This window comes from Neodiprion pinetum, chromosome 7 (genome assembly GCF_021155775.2).
Source record: "Neodiprion pinetum isolate iyNeoPine1 chromosome 7, iyNeoPine1.2, whole genome shotgun sequence".
NCBI classification, from domain to species: Eukaryota; Metazoa; Arthropoda; class Insecta; order Hymenoptera; family Diprionidae; genus Neodiprion; species Neodiprion pinetum.
Window position 1 is genome coordinate 17,042,397 of NC_060238.1, and position 25,718 is coordinate 17,068,114.

At 34.2% G+C, this 25,718-nt stretch overlaps 1 protein-coding gene across 2 annotated transcripts in view; it reads right to left on the bottom strand.

Moving 5' to 3' along the window:
* Su(z)12 (Polycomb protein Su(z)12) overlaps positions 1 to 21,820 on the bottom strand; it is a 57,196-nt gene extending 35,376 nt beyond the window's left edge. For both annotated transcript variants that reach the window (XM_046634365.2, XM_046634364.2), the window contains exons 1-4: positions 21,590 to 21,820; positions 17,442 to 17,488; positions 4,932 to 5,115; positions 2,192 to 2,283 (exon numbers count right to left, since the gene is read on the bottom strand). In XM_046634365.2, the coding sequence (XP_046490321.1) occupies positions 2,192 to 2,283; positions 4,932 to 5,115; positions 17,442 to 17,488; positions 21,590 to 21,689 (423 nt within the window). In that variant the 5' untranslated portion in view covers positions 21,690 to 21,820. The remainder of the gene's footprint in view (positions 1 to 2,191; positions 2,284 to 4,931; positions 5,116 to 17,441; positions 17,489 to 21,589) is intronic.
* Between the last annotated feature and the right edge of the window lie 3,898 nt (positions 21,821 to 25,718).

Sequence of the window (25,718 nt, forward strand, 5' to 3'; positions counted from 1 at the left end):
AGCATAGTTCCCGAACGTGACACCTGGCGGCGCTGATAGAGGGGTCCAGCAAAATGGCTGCCGATTCAAATTTGCCGAGAAAATTTAGAGGACAAAAATTTATTTTCTGGCGTTAATATGGCTCGTAAAAAAAAACTGTCTTGGGGAATTCATTATTTTTCATTCTATTTTCGAATAAAATTAAAATTAAAAAACATGCAAATTCCCTATTCAATTAGGAATGCTATAGAAAACAATTACATAATGTTAATTGATTATTTTGCAATTAGTGCACGTGATCGTCAAACTACCTAATATCGGTATGCAGACGTTCAAACTCATAACATATTAGAAAAACACAGAAAAATAAATGTACTTAAATGAAACGTCGTCAAGCAAAATTTAATATCATTGGAAGAATGTGTTCAATAAATCCATCACATGTAAAGCATGATGGGGATCTTCAAGGTTTGGAGTCCTGACAAATTTAAAAGGGTGCCCTAAACTATGGAAACTGAGGAAATAGAAAATATGTTGCCACTTCAAAATTCTAAGGAAATTGGTATACAATAACATGACCTAATAACTGTAAAACAATAAGAAAATTTTTACATTATTTGTGATAGAATAATTAATAATGATTATAACAATGAATGCATTATTTTTACATTGATAGACCCTCGGTGGTTACGGGAAAATTTTAATTTGTAAAACTCTACGCGGAAAGAATTAAGAAACAAATTCTACTCGAAACTACAGGAAAAGACGGACACATCATGTTTTTCAGTGAAATATAGTTCGTAAGATGCAGAGTTTGGTCTCAAAATAATAAAAACCACTGCGTTTCGACTAAAATCTGCTAGATTTATGGTAAAAAATACAGTTCATATGGATATTTTTCACCACAAACCTCTGATGTGTCTCTCTTTTCTTGCGGTTTTGAACAAAATCTGCTCTTTTTTTCTCTCCGTGTAGTTTAGTTATTGAAAAACTATAACAAACTTGCATTCTTATACTGTGACTTTGATTGGAATTGCGGCAACATTACTACCTAATGGAAATTCTTCATGTGACAGATGGTTTACCCGTTCGTCATTTAGCTGATTGGTAATTAAATGTTGTGAGTAAATAAAAAGAGTGATTACGTTTTGAAAAACCGCGTTTCGAGAATACCGTTAAAAAAGATGAAAAAAAAATAAAAATAAAAAAATAAGCGTGTGAAATTTATTTTCCGCTCTTCATGAGTACTTTGATTTGACATAAAAAAAATCAGACTGATTAGCGCATTTTAACCTTCGAAAAAAAAAATCACAATAATCAGCTATTTTTCGATTCTCTACACTTGGATGATCCCTTAACAAAACATTTGGAATTTGCAAAATTTGTAATAAATGTTGGTGATCGAATTTTAAATGATACAACTCACAATTTATAGATTCCGTAACGTTATGTAGCAAGAATAGATTCAAACGTTGTGGAATATATGGTACATGCAAAAATTTAGAACCGAAGACAATATAAAGAATTAGCAAGGTCTGCAGGAATTTCTGATGTTGATAATAATATTTTCAAAATTCATGTATACAGAGAATTATACGCAAAATGAAATCATGTTAAACCTAATATGATATCACGTGATGAAAAGAGAGATAAACTAAAAAAAAGAAAAGTCTCAGGTTATAAATTCAAACCGTGGTGCAAGTTTAATTTTAAAAAATGATACAGAAAATTTTCCAAGAGTATTTGGGCTTTTACACATAGAATTTACGGATCAATTCCGTATCGCCGATCTAATAATCTCAACTAATTTTTGACAAATCGCTACCCGTGATCACGTGAAATAAAATATGAAAACAGCAGACAAATCAATTTTTTTATGTCGAAAACATTTCATACCAATTGACTATAAATTGGATAATTGTATTTGAAACTCGTATGTTCGAATGGATTGTTTTTTGATCTAGTAAAAGAAGAAAATGAAATGACAAGCGCGCGCGTTTTGTTACTTACGGAAATATTCGGACAGTATGTAGTATTTGTCAAGACTATTGTACTTATATTAAAGCAATTATTTCTTCGTGCATGCGAGACATTTTAGATAGATGTGTAATGCTGGGAGTAATATTATTATAACTTCCAGGGGCGCTCAAACACTTTCAAGAGGTTTCAAACTCCTCACATTGTAAATTTATGAGAATAAGTAAATACGTACCTGCATTATTGGTAAACTAACGTCTTTTCGTTTTTTATGACAAATCTTCAACAATAATGTTTCTACTTTCACAGGCTCCTGGGTAGTTTCAACTGTGGAACAAAATGCAAAATAACAGAACGTAAGTTTACTCTGAAATACAATGTTATGCAAGATATTGTGTATTACTTTTTGCAACAGGGTTTAGAATATCAGGTTAGAGTAAGAATTCAAAATTTTTTTTTCAACATTTACTAATTATTTTACAAGAGTGAACAACTTTTTTCAACGTCAAAAGATATTCGTTTTTTGTGAATAACTGTGACGGATGAATACATAAAGTATCCTGAGAATTAATTATGTGACTTATTCTTTGAAGAAAGAAAGTTGAATTTGAAGAAAGGTTGGAAAGGTATAAAATGAAAATGGGTTACTAGACGATCGTACTATTACTCGAGAAAATGATCTCGAATAGAGAAGTAAAGTAGAATTTTACTTTATCACGCGACAGTTCAGACATATTATAGAATGGCACTTGCTGTATACATATATTGATTGAATCTACAAAAAATTGCTTTCTTTCACCATCTTACTGACAAGACGATCATTATTTTTTAAATTGTAATCGCTTTTTCTATGATACGGATAATTGATTATTTTTGAAATAGTTTTTTTCAACTATCAGTTTTAGGAATGGTTACAGATCACATTATTCCATGAAAATAGTATAAAGGGTCTAGCCGGATAAGATAGTCAAATCGGCCCCCATGTCACCTGGAAAAGTGATTATAACCATTATGTCCGGCATGAAAAAAAACGCCGATTCCTAGCTTTTTAGACCCCTAAACCCTTATGGAGCCTTATAAGGCCCATTTTAGTGATTTTCAGCATTTTGACGATATCTCGGTCAATTTTCATGCTAGAAAAACATGTTTTTTTTTCAAATTGTCGGGGTTTTCAAGCTCTGCAAATTGGTTTTATTGAAAAAAAATTTGGCGCAAAATTCGAATGTTTATAGCCTTTTGGAAATTTAAAAACCCGATATTTTCAAAACGAAGCCTTACTCATCTCCAAAAAAAAATACTCCATGTATTTTTACTCTCAAAATATGTCTGAATTTTTTGCCTCAAAATCTGGAACTTCTGATGTGTAGCTTTGTCCGTTCTTCACTCCGATTAAAGTTGATTATAGTAACAATATGATGAGTGGAATGCCCTAATAAACAAAACTTATTGTGTATTTTGACCTGGAATATTAATTTTCATTGTCTTCTCTTGAAATTTGGATGACGTTTTCTCATAGACTCAAGTTTAAACGGAAATATTATTAGTTCAAAGCTATATTAAAGTATAAACTGCGAATTTTCGACAACCTACTGAATTGTAAATGGAGCGAAGACAGGCCTGAAAGATGGAACTATAAATGCGAAGCTCCATATGTTGGGCCAAAGAAATAGCCTTAGAAGTTTCAGTATAATCTGTATTCCGCAGGTCTGATACTCCCCGTGTAAGCCTTTTTCGGCAGTCACTTTTACACAAACCACACGGACATTTCATTGGCGCATTATTGTGTTTTTAATTTTTTTTTTTGAGTATTCATATCGACAGGCAAATGAATGTTTCGGATACGAGAAAAAAATAGCTACTCTTCATTACTTTTTTTTTTAATCTACATATTTTGGGCGGTGCGAAAAATATTTTAGCTGTACAAGCAGGGTTAATTTTTTTTGCACAGTTTACATTCAAGTCCTATAAAAGTCACAATCTTGGCCAATGAATTCGGTCGCGTTTTCAAGATATGTCAACGGCCACTACGTAAGTAGTGGCATTTCACGCGCAATAATTTATTTATTGAAATCTAAAATTCTGGCTCACAATCAGTACGTCTATACATTGTTACCATGTTGTGACTTTAAAAGAAGAATTTCGACATTTTTCTTTTTATTAAAATCGTAAAACGGGTAAAAAACAGAACTCTGCTTATACGGCGAAAATCGCCCCTTACGGAAAAAAACCCCAACTTGGATGTAAATTCGTACCCCTAACTTTTTTCTTGTGGGAAATTAGCATTGTCTATGAGTTGGGGGTACGAATTTACACCCAAGTTGGGGTTTTTTTCCGTGAGAGCGAGTTCAAATGAATTACGTTTCGAAGAATAAACAGGTTAACGTGACACACGGAGGCCAAAATTTCGAACACGTTCAATCGTAGGCTACATTGAATATATCTGGGAAATTTTCGAATTATATACAATATATACATGCAATGACAATTCTGCAGTTGAAGAAATCACCAACTTTTTGAACCGAATGGTTCGCACAGCTGACATTTTCGTTAAACCCTTCTTCGTGGTGCAAAGTACATATTTTAAGCTGGGAAGTTGATAAGAAAATGCTTATCCAATTACAGCATATAAAACTGTAAAATTGCTGTACAAGATTATCAACGACGGTCACCGATCCTTGGATAGGTCGCTCGTTTGGCAAACAATGATCGGCGTCTTTTAGAGCTGGGCAGCGTCGTGAATCTATCAGCTAGAGCATACATGGACAGTAGTTGTTAAAGTTTCTGGACATGAGTGAATAATAGCTTGAAAACTGTCCGTCTCTTCGACTATTTGAAAAATAATCTCATCTCCATTTTTTTTTTTTTTTTGCTCGAAATCGACCCATCCAGCGATTGATGGTCAAAGTATGATCACCTTGTGTGACTGTCTCAAGCCAATTTAGTTGCAATTGTTAATATTGTGGAAGTTTGCTTACCTTTTTTGTCGTAAAATCCTAAAAAAGTCAGCGTCATGTATCCTCGCACCCCAGGATTTTGCCCCTGGTTGTTTTTGAGCGTTAAGCCATCCAAAATAGTGTCGATCCTAAATGCTCGTCTGGACTTGTGACTTCTGGACATACGTTGTCTCATATAAGACAGATTTCTGTATAGAAATATTGGCTGGAAGTGAATTATAACATTGAATTAATATATTACGTTTCGAAACAGGATTCATTAAATACTAATAAAAGTCTGTTTTGTGAGTCTGGTTCGCTACAATGATGGATAGTATACATTGTCCACACAGACTTACTGCAGTAAGTCTTACAGTACACCATTATTATGTGTTCAGCAAATTTTGTAACATTGTGGAGCCTCAAACGTTAGCAACTGTTCAACTTCTGTTCGTAACAATATTCGAGTGACAATACCACTTTAAAAAACAATGTTTCAGATGTCGTCTTTCATCTAAATGCACGCCGTTGTTAAATATCTTTCTATAATAAAGCTCTCTAAGATAAAAATTAGAGTATACGACATACGCTTTACAGAAATATTGCACGAAAGGCTTTACATATCAACACTATGAAAAATCATGTAAAATTTACAATTCATTAATACCGTTACAAGCAAACAGTATAATATCGACCTCCAAACGGAAAAATCGTAAATAACAAAAACGAGCCATTATTCACCGTATAAACTTTGAACGCGTTTTTCTCAAAACAACATTTTTTAAATCGGGCGTGCATTTTTCTCAGAAACTACTCGACCGATCGACTTGCAATTTTATAGCCATGTGAAGTACCTGTTAGCCTATCATTCGAACCTCCGTTTTTTAGTTTGCTTTACAGTAAAAAATTTTCCGAGTCGTGAGAAGTGAATTTTTGTTTGATTTGTATAAATCGGAGTACTTTTATTCAAGCGGCGCCATTTTATCAATTAGTCCTAAAAAAATCTATTCGTAATTCAGACCATAATCATATTCGTAATGAATAAAACAAGATAAAAAATTCGTTCATTTCAGATGCCAAGGACAATATCTGTACATCAACTCCGTAGTTTTCAACAGAGCATTCAAATTACATCACGGCTTTTGATTTCAACTGGAATCGAATGAAAAACACGAATCACGTGAAATTAAACGTTACGATACGAATAGTTTTCACACATAATAAATTTCTGAATTTACGAAGTATTTACTACACACTAGTGGACTGAAATTAAAACTTCTTTTTATTAAAGTGAAATTGTTGTATACTTTTCTTGGATTTACTAACAAATCCGAAAGTTCACAAAAGCTGGTGAGAGAAGGACGCGACAGTTTTTTACATTTAATGAATTTGCATAGTAAATTAAATAAAATGTTTTTTTTAGTTGATCAAGATTTAGATTCTTTATTTGAGACGAACGACTGGAAAAAAGTTCTTGAAATTTGGAAGGTAAGTTTGTGTCAACGGAATCTTGGCCGCTGTTGATTTTAAACAAAATTAGAAAATGGGTAGAACAGTTACTGATTATTTTGCTAAAACCGGTATGGATTGCGATTTCAGACGAACGGCTAGAAATGAATTTAGGAACTTCAAAAGTGGGTTCGCTTGGGGTGTGGGGGCAAAGTCTTTCGGTTATGAAAGACTTTTGGACGTCATATTGATGACACATCAAGTATGTATAGTCAATAGATATCAGTGTATAATTCAAACATGTTATTCGGGATCATGCTGACATGATTTGCGTGTACATAAAAGTTATTAACTCTTATGATGATTATTATACACGTGTAATCAGGGGATCAACCAAACTTTGCCAAATTTGGTATATTAACGTTTTCGGGGTGGTTGATTACGAATCCAACATCAAAACTTTGAAAAATAAGATGCCGGCTCCAATATGGCCGGTCGAAACAAGAATTTCGTTATAAATTCGATCAAACATCTACTTTTCCAATGTTTTCGAGGTCGTTGATTACGAATCTAATATCAAAATTTGGAAAAACAAAATAGAGGACTCAACATAGGTTGGATATGACAGATTATAAAATAGATTCAGAAATTCATGGAAAAATAATTGTTGTCCAGTATATGGTAAACAAAGTCTCTATTTATGCAAATTACAAAAAATATTTCAAACTAAATTCGGATACAAATTGTCATTTGGCGCGGGCGTAATTGGGCCAGCTAGTAGCGCAATAGCTTTTGGGGACAACGGGTTGGACCTGTTTCGAGGTAGTTCCCTCAAGTATGAGAGGAATAAGTCAGATGACACTAACAGCCAATTCAAAACATCCTGTACGGTATTTTCACACGATGATTTACGAGAAAATCCATCTCGAAGTTTCTTAACTACTTTGTTTCTTGCTTCTTGAGCCGCTTTTGATAATTGTCCAATACGCAAAATAGCTGAAGCTATTATCAAAGGACCATGGACCAATGTTTTGTGGACGGTTGTTGGCATATAATACCACGAATAATCGCGCACATACAGTTTCGCAGTTTCCAACGCGTATTCTTCGAATTTGTCCACGTTGATATCGTACCCGCTCGAGATAACTTGTAGAATTATGTGGAATCTTTTCATAAGTTCTTCATCCAAGCCAGTTATCATTGATGTGATTTCGTGGTTTTCAAAAAAGAGCCGTGCTGTATTACCATCGTTGGTGCTCCCATACCCAGGCTTTGGACGATCCACTATCAACCCCAATTCAAACTTCAACGATTTTTGAATCTGCGCTTTTCGATCGCTATCCAGCTTTTTGTCATCTTCAGTTCGTGCTGCCAGTTTTTCAGATCAGGTTTGTAAGATAGATGCAAAAAGGACTCCAAAAATCGGATCCATGCATGTAACGTAGACATTCCGAATTTCAAGTTCTCTTTATTTACCACTTTTTTCATGATTGCATCAAGATCGTTAAATTCTTTCGAAGTAGCTCCACATAAATAGCATCTCTGTGCAGATTTCGTAGACGTAACAACATTGTAGACTTTTGTGTCTATCATAGTAAACAACATTTTATAACTAACTATTACTTGTCTTCCATCAATTCCCATAATCAATGGTTTCAAGGATGAGATTCGTTTCTCAATATACTTTGTTTCATTCTTCGTAGACTCTGTACTTTCGTGAAGAAATTGCATTCTTATAGGCCGGTAGTAGCGAGGAGATAATGGCCTCGAATTTTTCCACAAACGTTTAGAACCGGAGTCCATCGATTCACTCTCAAAGAAGCTGAGTTGTAATAGCACCAGTGATGTTAAGAATATATTAGCATCTGAATTACTATCATCCTGAAATTTCTGTTTATATGTACCTTGGCCAGAATTTTCGTTACACTCCCATTGACAGATTAATTCTGCATTTGCCAAGTTATCCATATGCACTGATTTCAGAACTTCTCTTTGACTAAGAAGAAGACGCTTGCATGTGTAGTCCAGCAAGTCTTGTAATTTAATATCAGCGCAATTTTTGGTAATAGTTATACTAGACCGTGGTGGATAACATAATGCTTTGGCCTCTCTAACTGTTTCGTAATTTCGATATGCCCGACAGTTAGTACCTTTCAGCGATGTTCTAATAATATTATACTGATGTCTGGTGAGTTTGGCTCCGACCATAACCGCAAGAGCTTTATCTGCTGATAGTGTTTCTTGTTCTGCCCTTGATGATGCCAGTGCAGGTGCGGGCGTTACAACTGCAACGTCCTTGATCATTTTGGACGCATTCAAGTCTCCGGAAGAGCGGAGACTCATTTGCACCGCATAACACAACTCCACAGCGGTATGACTTTGACAAAGTTCTTCTGTTTTACGCCGTTTCGATCGGTCACTCGACGTAGCAAAGTCCAGTGAGGGATGACCATGTGTGCTGGCTTCACTCGGTTTCGGATCGACAGAAAAGGCCATCTCCATCTCCAGCCACTCTCGATTCTTACTGAGAAAATTAGTCACCTTTCTTCCTGAACCTTGCCATTTTATGCGCATTCTGGAGATCATCTTCGACACATTTTTCCTGGCATCATGGTGAATTCGAATGGCACATTTACTTTTCTCCGATAACTCTTGTTCTAAATGTTCCACTTGCTTGTTAAGATCCGCGGCCATATGCTTTTGTAGTATTTCAAATATCTCCCTTCGCTTGAATACAATAAAAGAAGCTCCAGAACCTACAAAGAAAGAATAGTATTTAGTATTAATCATGTATGGCATAGTATTGCGAATGAGGATTAGACATACGCGTTTGTGCACTTGGTCATACTTAATTAAAATGTAAATTTGGCGTTCCGAATACAATACTAAATTTTTAACAAATCCCATTCTCTCTCGGAAACAAATCATACGTGTGTTGAATCAGGTATCATAATTTTGCACGAAGAATATATTTATATTTCGAATCTATTGTGAGTCTAAACCGGTCGATCGTTTCTGCGTAGAGTAAGGCAGCTGCAGAGGGCATCTTGGAACATGCAAACGCTCACAAAATTTGCTCTGGGACGCGCGGCGCACGTTTGCAAACTATTGTTGACATGCCATTCGAAAGCTGATATTCTAATCTACAATTAAAAAAAAAACGAAGGTGTGGACGCGTGTGGATGCATACTAAAAGTATATGCAAAGTCAATATTCACTTCCGAACGAAGGCACTTTTCAGGATTATCGTTAGACTACATAAACATGGGCAATAAATAAAATTTTTCGATTATGAAATAGGGAAAATTTTTTACATACCTTGAGGAAGAGTATCCATTTCGTTTAAATTGATTAACATATTCGAATACCGTTGTATAAATGTTCAAAGTTGCATTCAATAACACAGCGCGGGTTAAGGCTCGTTCCTGTCACCGCCGAAGGTCGACTTTGAATTGAAATATCTAACGGACTATGAGGTATAAATATTGGAGACAGCCAGGACCTTACGCAGAATTTAGGTCTCAATTAATCCCTGTGGTCTTTGTACCCGCATGAGAATTTTTTTTTTTTTTGGTTATGGCCACGATTTCGTAAAAATTCCCCACTGTGGTACGGTAACACAAATTTTGAGACCCCGAATGAAAAACATGGCTTAATATTTTTTCATACAGTTACAGTTAACAACAACAGTTGATGAAAATTATTGATACGATACGCATGATGTAATTTCATATGCTGGTTTGTTTTGGTTTTATTCTGTTGTATATACGTACGGAACACAGAAATTTACAGAATGCCAAGTTAAAAACAAGTCGGTGTAAAATGATATTTTATGCATCAGAAGGATGTTTAAGCATATCTGTTACCGACAGTAAGTTTATGAAAAAAGGAATCCAGGTATATCCTGGGGATCTCAAAACTGTATCGTCAAACACCGCGAGTTTTAGTGATATCGATCACAGGCGTAAATCCCGATATCAATACCGCCTGGTACGTTGCGTCCTAAATTAATATGATGCAACATTTTTCGTGTTGCAATTCAATAACGTAAAAAATTTGTACCGGTCACAGTTACTGCTCTTGTATTTCAAGAAGGCATATAAAAAAGTTCTGAAGTAATGTAAATTTACAAAGTATGGATTGTGATTATACGGTTGAATATTCAAGTACAATTTTGTATAAGCTTGCAGTTAGTAAGATTATTGTAATTATTTACATTTCAAAAAAATCGTTATGTCACAATTGCAGGAATGTGGGTAATGCAATAAATCATTATAAAACGAAACGTATTCTTATTTTGAAAACTTAACCACTTCAAAATCACTAGAAACTTTCAAAATAGTTATTATCAGCTCAATGTTTCGTTGCGTTAACGTTACTAACTTCAGTCTCATCATTTTGTATGATTTAGGTTAAGTGCGTTGGTCGAGTATGTTAATCTTTGTTTAAGTTGAGATGCATTTTTTCGTCGACTTTACGTTTTTGACAAGCTTCTTGGCATGGTCGGAAACATCGAGTTCCATGGTGCAAAGGAAAATGGTCGTCGCTGGTGAATTTTCGCGGAAGCTATTTAGCTACTCTGCGTCATCCAGAAGAAGACTAGAGACCAGGAGACCGAACTCCTATCCCAACACGTAGTTTGAGGTTGACCAATGCATGGCAGCCGCTTGGAAGCGCGTATAAGCGTACAATACTTGCGCAATCCGATACTACGCATTTCCACATTCATTTGTTTCAATCCAGGGGGTCTGGGGAGAGACTCGAATTGTTTTGGATTATTTGACTGCGCAGTATCGCATTGCGCAAGTATTCTACGCTCAGCAGCGCTGCCAGACCCAAGTTCACCCCCCGCGTATCGAGAAGCAGGCCTTCGTTGCGGAAGGTTTATGATGGTGCCTGGGCCTTGTATAGGAAATTCTTGGGTAGATTAACGGTATCCGACATTTGGTGACCAGCTGCATCTCGTGTGCTCGCGTACGGTCAGTATTGTCCTTTGGGGAAAGTTTTTCGTGCTGAGAAACAATAGCGTAGCTCTTGGGTATTTATTATGACGCACCAGCGACGACGCTTCGAATTTAAAATTCGCTGTGTTGAATTATGTGATTGAAAAATGATGGTATTAGCACCTACTTAAATTTTCTTATGCTACGCTCCAACAATTGTCGTTATTTTTCAAGAAATTCCCTTAGAGTAAACACGTATTTTTTCGAACATTGAGTACACACTATAGGTGGTTACCATCCATGGTCAATTTTGAACAACTCTATTTTTGAAATTATCAACAACATAAGATTAATAACGAGAAAATACATGAGTAAGCTTGAATACTCAAAAAATGTACATACGTACGTTTTTAGCAAAAATATAATGCCATTGGTACCCAGATGAATTCATGGATTTGCGGAATTAAAAAAAAAATCCAAGTGTTTCAATTTTCAATATATTTAGCAAGCAATTTATAATTTGATTATTTAAGTACTATATTTAACGGAAGAATATAGGTCATTGGCCTTCTGCAAAAAAAAAAATACTTGTTTTGCATGGTGAACACAATGTATATTAGTATGCAAGAAAAACGCGTATTCACGGGAAAAAATAACGAGGCTAAAGTTTGTATCATTATTGTAATAATGCCAGTTTAGAAAAACTCATTATTTTGCAACATTAGGATTCCCTAAAATTTAGGGAACCGTTAATAAAGCGTGAACAAGCTCAGATTTTGTAAATTCAACTTTATCAGTTATTCTAAAGGTTCAAAATGGATGGTTGCAACCCTGTGTATATTCAAAGGGTTAATGAGACTTATTGTTAAAACATGTTCTTGGAAATGACATGTTTATTAAATGCCTCAAAATGCGGTTCATGCAATTGTTCGAAGAAAATACCTACATTTGTTTGAAGTATTTAAAATTCGAAATAAATTAGCTATTATTCATCTTCATTGCTATTCTAGTCGTTTTCGAGGTACATTAATCAGGATGAGTGATTTTCGGAACAATTTGATGAACTTCAATCTGCTGTAAAATGGAACCAAACCAGCAAACCAGAGATAGAAGGAAAAGGTGTGAACTTACTTTTGGTGTCAAAAAAGATAAAAAGGTAGAATAAAAAATGGTGACTGTTTGAAAAGGTAAATTCAACATGGCCCGTACGTACGTATTCATATTACTTTGTCATTGCGACTGACAAGTTATTTGTATGAAATTATTCACGTAATGCTGATATACATGTAATCTTCATAGGACTAGATTTGACTCAACGGCTACATCACGACGACGCAAACTTTGTAGGTCCCTCAGCGAGGCTCTTTATTGTTTCAATAACACAAATTTTTTCATGATGCAGTTTTTACTACTAAAGGCAGCAGTGGTAAAATTTATTAGTTGAATGTAACTTATAAACAAAAATCGTAGAATTGATAGAATTTTACGCTACGCAAATACGGATTACGTGATATCTGCCACGCGACGTTGCTGAGTCTCTGACTTATACGATTACGAGGTCTTACCAAAATTTTCTCGACATTTCAATATTAAATATCGTTTTCTTCTAAATGGAATCCTCATAGCCTATATTTCTATGTCAACATCTATTCCGTAAATGTATAAATAAGATTGCTTGATATTTTGATAACGTTAAAGTTCGAAGCGTTAAGAACATGTAAATGATGGTAATTTTTCATTATCATCGTTAATAAGCTAATGAATCGCATTTGCGTAGAAACAGCCCTGTAACAACTCATTTTACTCCTTACTATTTCCGGAATGCTGGAGTCTACGGCCCCAAAAATCCGAAAACGCTAAGTACAAAATCTATTTATTATTTTATGATTGATAACGAAACATAGTAAACAACTAATTTGGTTGATAATAAATAACTGTCACATGCCCTTATTGTAACGATGTATGTTTAGTCTGAATTTAATCCGATCGTCTAAAATTCAGTAAACCGTGATAAAGCAAAACGTACTCATTCTAAAGTGGCAAGATACTAATTTTCAAGTATAGAATTTCTAAGAAGTAATTTCTTTCAATGCTTTATTATGTTAACGGTATTAACTTCAACCCCGGAGGCCGCACTTGAAATTTGGAATGACTGTCATTTATTTCTTGTATTTAGGTGTTGACCTGGACAAAAATTTTGCATACGTGAAGATAGATCCATGGAAAAAAGACGTTGCTGAAGTACCAATATCAACGGTACTGTAAACTTTTTATTGTACAAGGAGGTACAAAAAAATTTAAGTTAACGCTATAGCTTGATCGGTAAAAATTTTATGATAGACAAATAAACTAATGAAATGTTCGGCCATACTTGAGCTTCACCATTTTGCATCATTAGTCTAGTCGATAAGCTCAAAATGGTCTAACATAGAGATACTGCTCTTAAAATTATGTGCGATAGCTCATTGGATTCGGAATGACGTCTATACAAATGTGCTAAAAAAGTTTATCAGCACATAAAAAATTGCAAAAGTTATAAACAATTAAAGATGAAAAAAAAGGCATTTTTTTCGCCAATATCTCATAGACTATTCATATTTCTGAAATTTTAAAAAAAGATTCTTGAAGAGGAGGAAATTTCCAATAAAAAACTCCTAGCTCCCGGAACTCTATCTTCATTATTTATAATTTTAATTTAACGCTGAAAATGGGTCTCCGCGCTTCGTTGTCAGGTCGCGCGCGCACCGTCAAAAGCGAGTACGACACATTGATTAATTTTTTTAAGGTATTGAATATTTTTTAAAAATTTGAAAAAATTATGGTGTATTTTGAACACTTCAAAAAATTTATCCTCGTTGGAAATTTTGGAACAACTCATTTGAAAGATCGTTTAATTCTTTATAAAATCGACTGGAATGTTCATTTTCGTATCTGTAATAGTTTAAAAGTTATATTAGTTTTTCAGTAGACAAATGAAGCAGCCACTGCAACTTTTGTAGCACGTGTTTTTTAAAATTACAATAAAAGATTGAACAAAATTTTTTTCTGTACTTTGTTATATGTGGTTGTTTTAGTTATTTTTAGAAGTTTGAGAAAAAAAATATAACAAAGTTAGAAATTTGTTTATAACAAAGTGATAAGTTAATAAACAATGGAATTGTTGATAAAAAAATTTTTTTTTGCAAATCAATTAATATCTTGTATTAATAAAAAAACGATAATATCATGATTGAGAAAAAAAAATTTTTTTAACAGTATTACTTGGATTTTTCAGTTTTTGTTCGAGTACAAAAATTATTATAAACAAAGTATGAATATTTCTTCAACTATTATGGCGTGATATTGTTGAGTATGTATATAAGAAAGGCTCCACGACGCGAAATATTTTTGCGACAATTATTTAAACATTTTTTTTCATTTACAATGAAGACGGAAGTTCGAGAAAATTTTGTTACTTAACAATCGTTTAACTTGTTGAAAAATTAACTTTAAGTAAAATTTCCAACGAGGATAAATTTTTTGACGTGTTCAAAATAAACCATAATTTTTTCAAATTTTTAAAAAATATTCAATACCTTAAAAAAATTAATCAATGTGTCGTACTCGCTTTTGACGCTGCGCGCGCGACCTGACAACAGAATTGGGCAGCAGAAATTACTTTCGTCATTTCATTACCCGTAAATTACAATTACTGTGAATAACTGTAATATTTAGTAACTAATTACAATTGCGGGAAATAATTATAAATTTTGATTTACCAATTACAGTTAGTATAAACAATTGTAATTTTATGATTATCAACTACAATTACTCGAAATAATTGTAATTTTTTTGTTGTCAATTAAAATTACTTGAAAAAATTGTAATTTTTTTGCTACTAATTACAATTACTTGGAACAATTGTAATTTTTCTGTTATCCATTACAATTAATGGAAATGATTATGTTTTTTTTTCAAATTTCAATTGTTTTTCATAATTTATTTAAACAAATTACCTTTGGAAACGTAATGTCGAATTCTCAACATAATTTCAAATTCCGAAAACATCGGGAACTTCATGGAGCTTACATATTCACATTGACTGGTCAAGCAAATTATTTAAACAAATTAATTTTTCAAAGTAATGTGAAATCCTTGATCAGCTACCCAAAAAACTTTGGTAACCATAGCCCATTCACATATTGACTGTAAAAGACTCGTTCCGATCACACCATTTGAATACTCCAAAAACGGAGTAAATTTATTTGTCTATTTGTTATTATTACACAGGAATAACGTTAGAGAAAAAAATTCAATTGGACCACATCGTGTGGTTTACAATTACTCAAAAGAATTTTAATAATGTCTGATTTAATTACAATCACTGAGGATAATTGAAATGATTTCTGATTAAATTCCAATCACTGAAAGTAATTTTGATAAACTTTGATTAAATTCAAATTACTCAATGTAATTTTAATGAAATCCAATTCAATTACAATTACTGGAAATAATTTCGATGGACTCTGAGTCAATTACAATTATCAAAAGTAATTTCACTGAACTCCGATTCAATTATTATTACTGAAAATAATTTTAATGGAATTCGATGTCATTAAAACTTATCCTTAGTGATTTGTAATTGTTAATTTTTTATTACAATTTTGCCCAGCACTGCCTGACAACGAAGCGCGGAGACCCATTTCCAGCGTTAAATTAAAATTATAAATAATGAAGATAGAGTTCCGGGAGCTTTTTATTGGAAATTTCCTCCTCTTTAAGAATCTTTTTTTAAAATTTTAGAAATATGAATAGTCTATGAGATATTGGCCGAAAAGGAAATGCCTTTTTTTTCATCTTTAATTGTTTATAACTTTTGCAATTTTTTATGTGCTGATAAACTTTTTTAGCACATTTGTATAGGCGTCATTCCGAATCCAATGAGCTGTCGCACATAATTTTAAGAGCAGTATCTCTATTTTAGATCGTTTTGAGCGTATCGACTAGACTACATCAAATAGCTAACCAGGTTTTATTTACTCCTCGAAAATTTATGATTGGAACTCGGTAGGTAAATTCTGCGTTTTCGATCAAGCTTCATCGATTGGAAATTTAGATACGTGCGATGTCAATGATACTAATTATTAACGCAGAACGATTTACTAAATAAATGTGAAGAAAATCAAGAAGCAAATGAATTTTTCACCTATTATGAAATTGTAGGAAATAGTGAAATAATTTTTCAGCAATAATCACGAAGATGTTAGACCTATGTACGTGTTACTGTGCCTCTGAAAATAATTTACCTGAGATTGTAGTAGCCAATAACACAAATGAAATTTTACTGACAATAATTTTTTTTTTTGTTTCCGATGTATGTAACATGACAAGAAATTAGTTTTTATGTTTATAACGTTTTTGTGACGATGCTACCTCAATCTTGGTTACTGTCAATAGGAACAGAAATTTGCTTGAAAGATTCACAGTTGATATGTTATGAAAAATAAATAATTATTGCCGTTTGTATAAAAGTTTGCACCCTACAGGAGCTTGTAGAACTTGTGCCCAATATGTTTTATATTAATTTTTAAATATTGGAAGTTACAACATTTGGAAGATTTATCTGTAGTATATCTAACTCTTCGTTATGAACGGTGGCTACTCGATTTAGTTTTTTTTTATTTCCTAATCGGCATGACGCATTTTCCCTGATTTCTTGCTTCGGCGTCTCGCAACATTTTCTCTGTATTATAAAAAACGCTCGAATTCAATAATTAAGTAATAAAAAAAAGAAGGTTGTAAGCACTAGTAAATATAAAGTTTAGATTTCAAGTATTATACACATTCACATTGTCAATAATATCATCATTGTTATATTTATAAGTAAATATTGATAATCAGGCGAACACAGCAACTAATATAAGAATATTTCTAAAAATCTGGTGACCGTAACGTGGGATAATAATTAAAAACAGCGAATTTAAATTACTGGTAATAATTAAAAAATTTAGTGATACCAGCGAACACCATATATTTCGCGAAATTTCTGACATTTTCCCGACTTCTTCATATCGAACGAAATTCCTTGACAATTTCCTGTTTTCCAGCGGACCCTCATTAGCTGTATTATCCTTACTAATGTTTTCGTGTTCGTCTCAATGCAAGCAAATCTTTTACTCACCGAAATTTGATTTCTCGTGCGTAGAAATCTGTATATCTGCGTAGGCTCTGAAAATGATAATTATAATGATGATAATAATAATAACAATAAATTGATAAACTAATGAAATTTAATAAATGATAAAAAATCAATTCAAACAAATGATCATAAATGATGATAGCAGTAGCAGTGGAGTGGCCGTAGTGCTACAGATGAAAGAAATCATAATAATATACGCATGACTGCGTTTGCATGGATACATAGCATAATTGTGAACGATTATTCAATTTTCATACACAAAATGATATAGTGCCAATGAATTGTACATAGAAATACATTTTTTTCCTCACTATAATATTCAGACGAATACAAAAACATGGGTATGATACTGTTAAGAAATGCTAACAAGAACCACTTCTTTTGGTTGTCATTTTAAACCAAGTATTAGAATTTAATGGTAAAGTATTATCGCATTGATATTATTCCCTCTTCGCATTAGTGACTTATCCATATCAATCAAGTGCATACTATATAACAATAACACAATATCAATCTAGACAGTACAATAAAAATTTTAGGCTGTTATTTGGTTTCCCTGAACTTAACCCTTTCAGTCACAGTAGGATGCTCAGCCACCTCAAAAATATCCATATGCTAGTTTGTCACAGTTTATTTACAACTTGAAATGATCTATATTACTTCGTATAGGCCCAAAAACCCCTGACTAATACGTTTCGGTCAGAATCATCGAATTTTTAGTTTTTTACCGATTTTACTGCGGCCATATTGGATCCGCCATCTTGGATTTAGAAATGATGCATTTTGATTTCAGATTCGTGATCAATGACCCCAAACGTCCCCAAATAACAATATTCAGGCCAAAATATTAAACTGAAAAATTTGTGATTGAAAGGGTTAAATGTGATTTCCCTACTCCTTAAAGATTTTTTCTGGAAAGTTTGACGTTTCTTACTTTTCTCTAATCCCCCTGATCCTCTAAAATTACATTAGCATTTCACAAAGATTAACGGTACTGTATTAAGATTCGTAATTGAGGTTCTCACATTAATACAGGACAACGGTATACATATAAATTGTCATATTTTATGCTGTACCTGATGTTTTCAAATGTGATCAGTATGATGTTGATGTGTGAGAACAATAATGAATGTCTAATGGGCACAGTAAATCAATAATAATACATATACTGTAAAGTTACTGACATTTGGCAGATAAGGATTTACTAAAAACAAAATATCACACGCTATTAACAAAACTAGGATTCTATAGGTACGAATCAAAAGGCTTCACATTAATATCTGCACTAGCAAATTCTAAATTTCCTATGATAAAAACACAATTGTAGCCAAGATCCATGCTCTACTCGTAAAATGTGTCATCGATCAAAAATGAGTAACCACAGACTTATAGGAATGTTAAAAACAATGTTTACATTGAAAATGACGAACTCTAACAGCGTAGGCCATTATGTATTTGTTTTTAAGTAACTAATCTATGTTATGTACCACTTTTCTTCGTTCTTCCATCTCAAATCATAAGGGAATATAACAGTTCAGATTATTTAGAGTAAAGGATTGACAAAGCTCAAAGTAACTCAGTGACATTCATATGTTGAGGAAAAAAAGATTTCAACATAAAGTGAATTGTGTATATCTTGTAGATAAATTTTTGTGGAAATTATAACACTTTCGGTCAAAATGTAAATATCATCTAGATTTTGTTCATACTTTACGATGCGGCACCCAATACATGTAAAGACTTGATAACGTCGCAATGTGCTTTTACCTGTCTACCAAATTGTAAAAAAATAGTGCACATGGTCTAACCACATAGCTGCTCACAAATGTTCGCAATTGCTGGAGACGTTGTCACGTTTCGAAACAGCATAGAATCCTCACGTCGTGATAAATTTCTCATTAATTTCATATCAAATGCCTCGATAAGTAATTCGGTAACTTGTCATTTGTTTTGTAATATTGTGTACCTCAATAATTTAATTGTAATTTATTACCGGATGTTTAATAAGCTTTTTCGTTCAAAAATATGTGTATTATTCAAATGAATCATTCCTGGAGTAATATACATTGGTCAAATTTAACTTGCTCGTGTGTCAATATTTTACGATGCAATCCATTTTGTGGCTAAGCTACTATGAACGTGGGATATTTAAAAAAGAAACAGACCATCTGCCAATTGACAGAAAGCAACAACTACACCAAACAATTTTTGACCCTAAATAATTTCAACTGGGGGGGGTTAAAACAATGGAGAATCAGTGTGGATATCGGCCTGTCTTTAATTTGGAATGGAGGATGATGACGCGGTTACGTCTGTCTTTACGAGATACTTGCACGGACAAGCCTTGTTACGATAATACAGATGATTCTTTCCTGCTCCGATTCGATTATCAAGAAAATATGATACGCATATAATGTTTATAGATAAAATCGAGTGAACTAATAAATTTAAATATCAAGTTGAAGAATAAATTAAAAACATGGCTTCTGTAGTTTTGTTGTTTGCTTATGCAATTTTTCACAGCCTTTATATTGAATCAGAAAATACAAAAACAACTAATTCATTAATAAATGGATGTATACTATATTGAAGTGCATACCTAATCTTAATGTAACGATGCATTTTCAGAAAAAAACGTGAAATAGGAATCTGAGAATTGTACAAAATTTATTAAAACGTAATAAAACAAACCATATTATACAAATAGTGGGGAAACTCAACTTCTTCAAAATTATTAAGAAGTTGTAAAGTGTTTTTTTCTTTTTAAAGTTGCTTAATCTCAACGTTACTAACTTGAATCTTGTGTACTGACTGCAAATTTTACATAAATTGTGTGTGTCAAAGTGAAGCATAACTATATGTGCAATGCACCAATGCTTATTTAATTCTTGCATGCAGAAACATTAATGATGAAGGAATATGAATTACGCAGCATTTTAGTTTCATGATGGTTTGAATCTATGGTGAATCGATAAAAGATTCATTATAATGCAAATAGGAAATTTTGGAAATATCGAACCTGTAATACAACAAAAAAAGGCTTTATAAAATGAAAGAAAATCATGGCAGAATGCTAATTGCAGAGTACTCTAGGAATTGTCCTCGTTACAACAATAAAAGAGAATTTCAGATAAGTTTGTTCGCAGAAACCTGATTTAGATGAAATGGAAGAAGTTACATGTAACAGGAATCAAAATCAAAATGCAGATTTTTAAAGGGGTTTTTTTTAAAGAAATGTTACACGATAGCACGTATATTAACAACGATTATCAAGACATAAATCTTGTAATGATCATTATAAAAGATGACTATTTCGATCAAATGATAATATTAGTATAGTTATATAAATGAAAGCTGTTTTAATTTGAGTGGTGTTAATTTTTTTCTATCATAGAAATCAAAAATACGGACATGCAGATAACTATATCAGATTCATATTATTAAGTTTAGTTACAGAGAATTTCTAGACTACATTCGTATCACAGATTATTTTTTTACAGGAAATGCGTGCTGCGACAGTTAAATAACTGCTCCTATCCACACCGTAGAGTGACTTTACTGGGATGACATCGAATACACAGAGGTTACTAAAAAGTACATGTCATAATTTTCACCCTCTGATGGTGACATACAAAGACAACATTGTTGGCAGATCAAATGAGTTCAGGTATTCAGATAGAAACAAGATGCGACAATTTTTGTAACCCAGTATGACGATAAAAATACGCCAAATTAATTCTAACCTTTCTCGCGATAGTCTAATGTAACTTGAACAGCTCTAACATAACAACAGTGCACTCGCTTTCTGGAGCAAATACAGTTTTTATTTAGTAAAATTCTATCAACGCGATATGGTAAAACAAGTATGACAGGTGTCCAGTTACGTGATGCGCTAGCCTGGTGCACCTGGACTCGCGCCTAAAAGTGAATAAGTTTAAGAGAAAACTGAGGTTATGTTCAAGTTGTGATGTTAGCAAGGTTCAACGTAACTGCTGAGATTCACGCAATATATATTGACTTATCTGTAATATTTCAATGCTACCGTATAAAACATAACGCGTATTTGAATAATCATAGCTGCAAGAAGCTTCCCCAGTTACTGGGAGAAATTAAAGAAAAATCATACTTACTTTCGAAGGCCTGGAGAAACAGTTCGTGATCAGCTTGAATTTGGTCCATTCTCGGTACTTTTTGACCCTCGGATTCTTTCTCGCGCTTTTTAGGCGGCATTGTTCTTCGTCACTTATCTTGGATTTTCGCAAATACTCACTCGAATCACGTAAAAATACAACGAAAATACGCCCCGCGGGAAAACTTGCTGCAGCACCTTATTATGAGGCAGCTGCAGCGCGCTCTGCAGGTTCTTTCGTTAATGTCCCAAGCATTAAAGCATCGATGTGCCAGAGCTGCATATTCGTTTTGAGTCCTATCGACCGCCAATTCGAAAAATTATTGTGTATATATACACTCGTTTCTTAAGACCCCGCCTTCGAGATTATGCTACTGGAGGCAGCTTCCCACGTCGTCAAACTCAAGAAACTGTGACCGTAGTGATGAGGAGCTAAATATTGGTAAATGCCCGGGTCACCACGGATACTCCGTCTCTCTCACTCTGCATTTAATTGGCTGAGAGAAAACGTATTGGCCAATCAGCTGGTAGAGCAGGAGCGACAGGTTGTAGATGGCATAAGTGCTCTATCTCACTCCTCAGCCACACTTTCTGTACGCGCAATGTAGAATGTACTCCAATAGTACATGCTCTGAAGGCACACATGATTTATAAACGAGCGTTTTACACTAATTGCACTCGAATTGCACAGAGTTCAATTTCCTCGACTTTCATTTGGGTGACGTCATGACGTCGAAATAGACAAGACACCCTCGAATAAACTCAGAAGCTAGACACTAGATTCTACGCCAAAAATGCATTAAGACGCATACAGCTATATTCATGCGAAAATGTGCCGGAGGAGTGAGATAGAGCAATTATGCCATATAAGACCTGTCTCTCTCGCTCTGCAATCTGGTTGGCCAATACGTTTCCTCTAAGTCAATCAAATGCAGAGTCAGGAAGACGGAGTATCCAGCTGCGGGGTTCTGTAACTCTGTACCGTCAATTATCGCTGTCACTAGCTAGCGACAGTTGTCGCTTGCATCGACGATGCTAATGACGTAGTGTGATTATGTAACTTAGACGTATCGATATTCATCGATGCAAAACTAGTCACAGGCGCATTGATAAATGTCGATAGATTTTCAGCAAATTTGACAACGTCGCAGATGTTATCACTAAAAATGTAGTAACTTCGGATAGATTATTTGTGAACGCAAACAAAATCTGTATCTTTGCAGTGATCTTTCCTCGCGTTGTATAAAAAAACTTTTCTCCGATTAATCAAAAATGGGAAAAATGGAACAGTGCAAGTATACTGAGCCCAAAAAGTTCCAATGGTTTTAGCTACTTTGAGTACTATTAACTATACATATAAATGTTGCAATGCTCAACTAAACTGATTTGGAGAAAAGGCCCTATGTCCTCTGTTTGTCATCTATTAATGACTAGAATCATTCTACTGAGCCCTCTTCATAAGTCTTTTTGTCAGCATCGAAACAGTTGATAAAATATTATTATATAATCCATTCTACGGCAAATAAAAAATAAACTTGTTATTTTGTATAATAAAAATCCATCGAAAAATTTAATTAAATACTATTATTTAATCAACCCTTACGATATCTTATAAATGGACTTGTATATTTGGAAAGATATTGAGGATTGAGTCAACGTAACCTTAAAAGTATGTTTTTGAATTTTATACAAGTACTTGAATAATGAACACCGTTTTATGGAGGACCTTAAAACGATTATATTATTGTGCTAAAAAAAATAATTGTTTGTTAAAGTGGATCTTCATATTCACTTGCACGACGAAGTTTTCAATTCTTTTTAAATCCAATTACTATCTTAAAGGCTAGAGAAAAATTCACGCGCAACACATTGACACGTTGTTGCACCAACTATCGTCCACTGTGTCACTGATTATCGTTACGCCTTATACCCGTATTCATAGTCCTTCCTTGAGGAACGATGATTCCTCGTTCCTCATTTCACGTTTCATAGACCTTCCTCGACAGAACAAGGAGCCTTATTGGCCTCCTTCTTTCAAGGCAGGTCTCGAGCTTCCTTGAGGAAACCTTCGGCACTGCGATTGGCTGTTTCGTTTTATGTAGCCAGCGCTTGCGCTTGGCATCTATGCGCTTATGACCCGTATGACGCAAAGATCACAGCCAGTCTACAGGTTAACCTCTTTGAGGTTATACACTCTCATCAACCGACGTAACTTGACAGTGAGAGCCAAGCGGTGTAAGTTAGATTTAAATATAGCTGAGTGGCGCTTCGATCAGCAGTTTTACCAGCATAAGCAATCATATATCCCTAAATATGTGTCCCTTTATGCGAGAAAGACAAGGACGCAACTAAGTCGTACTGGGCATGCGTGACTCGTCGTCTCGGTTATTCTTCGCAGCGAACTGCTCACTTATCGCTGGAAAATTGATTCCACTTTTGGGTTGCGGCCTCGGCAGAGTTCGGTCTCCTTTCCTCTCACTTCGTGGGTGAATCAATCGAATGCTAAATCCAACAAAAATAATTATCAATTGATTATAATGAAAAGCATTAAGCCCTTTAGGTCAAAAAATACTCATACCAATTCTAGAAACGAAACATAACCATGATAAAAGTATCAACTCTAAATAAATCTATACGATTGCCAGATGAATGACCTAAAATGGATATAAGTATATGTAAGTCTATAAATTTAACTTACAACTCTTTGTTAACTGTAAATTGGATTGAAATGCAATTTCCCGCACTGGCAATCGTTTGGTGGTATTGGTTGGTGAAATTTCGACGTTTGATTCTCGAGCCCAAAATACAACTATGAGGGACTAATGTAAAAAAGGGCTATAAGCCTCCTGTTTCCTCCACTCGTTTCAACCTGGGATTACACCACGCAGCACCGAAAATACTAAAATAGTATTCGCGATCGACACTAAGGCCGTGTTCGTAAATTGACTGACAGTACTGAAAATTCCCTAGGACAGAGTCAGAGCTATTCACGAATTTGGAAGCGCAAAAGAGATGAAAGATTGCTGACAGTACTGTTAGTCAATTTTCGAACACGGCCTAAAGCATGCGAATCTGGTGAATCGTTACGTAACTGCCATTGGAGTGCACTACTCGGTGTCAGTTAAGATGTTGTGCTATAGCTAAATACCATAGAACTTCTATGCTAAATACACAAGAAAAATGACGCTATTGATGTACACTTGCGGAAAATAAATCTGAGAGGGCTAATTTCTTACACTACACAGTTAAGTTGGCAGCACAGGAAACGTACAGCGCCATAGTCGGCCGAGCGCGAAACAAACTCAATTTCAATAAACGTAACATAACCCATGACCGTGGAGATTAACCGTAGAATATGTGTCAATCCAGTAAGTTATTATCCCCGCGGTATTCTAAGGTTAGATTCGATGGTCATGAGTTATGTTATGTTTATTTGTGTATTAAGTCAAAATCCGGATTTTCCAAAATGGGGGGCTCACCATATTTAACGCCCCGGTAGCTTCGTACCCTTAGGAGCACAAACGAAATAACATGGCACCAATCGGCGCAAACGGAGCATAAACGAGTGCCATCGGCAAAAAAAATTTATTTTAATGTCCGGGGCCAGGTTCATGTAGGTTAATTTGATTGTATGTACAGATTAGCATTTTTGTGGTTTCTATAAGTTGTCGATTGAATTTTTATTGGTAGTTTCCACTTTAATGTACTTGGAGCAATGTTTTTGCACCGGAGGTGCTTTATGGGGATTATTATTAATTTAAGGGAAACTAAGAGGATGCTATAGTCAGTCTTTGCCAGCCGACTAAATTTTTGACTAGACGACTTCTGGGTTAGATGCATTCCTTTATGCCTTGTCTCATCGCTTTGTGGAGGGTCACTAATAATGACTAACGAATGCTACCATGTTGCAACTTGTAAATAAGGTCACCAGAATAAATTCTACCTGCTTGTTATAATAACGTGATATTGTGGTGAAATGTTAATAGAAACCATGAGCTAAATATAAAATACGCATGAAAACGCACCTTCAAGGTAGTGCTCTTATGTAATCATATGTAAGGACATACATACACGCATGCATGCAGATTGTAAATGGTATGAGAAGTAAAACAGTGTGTTTTACTGTTGAC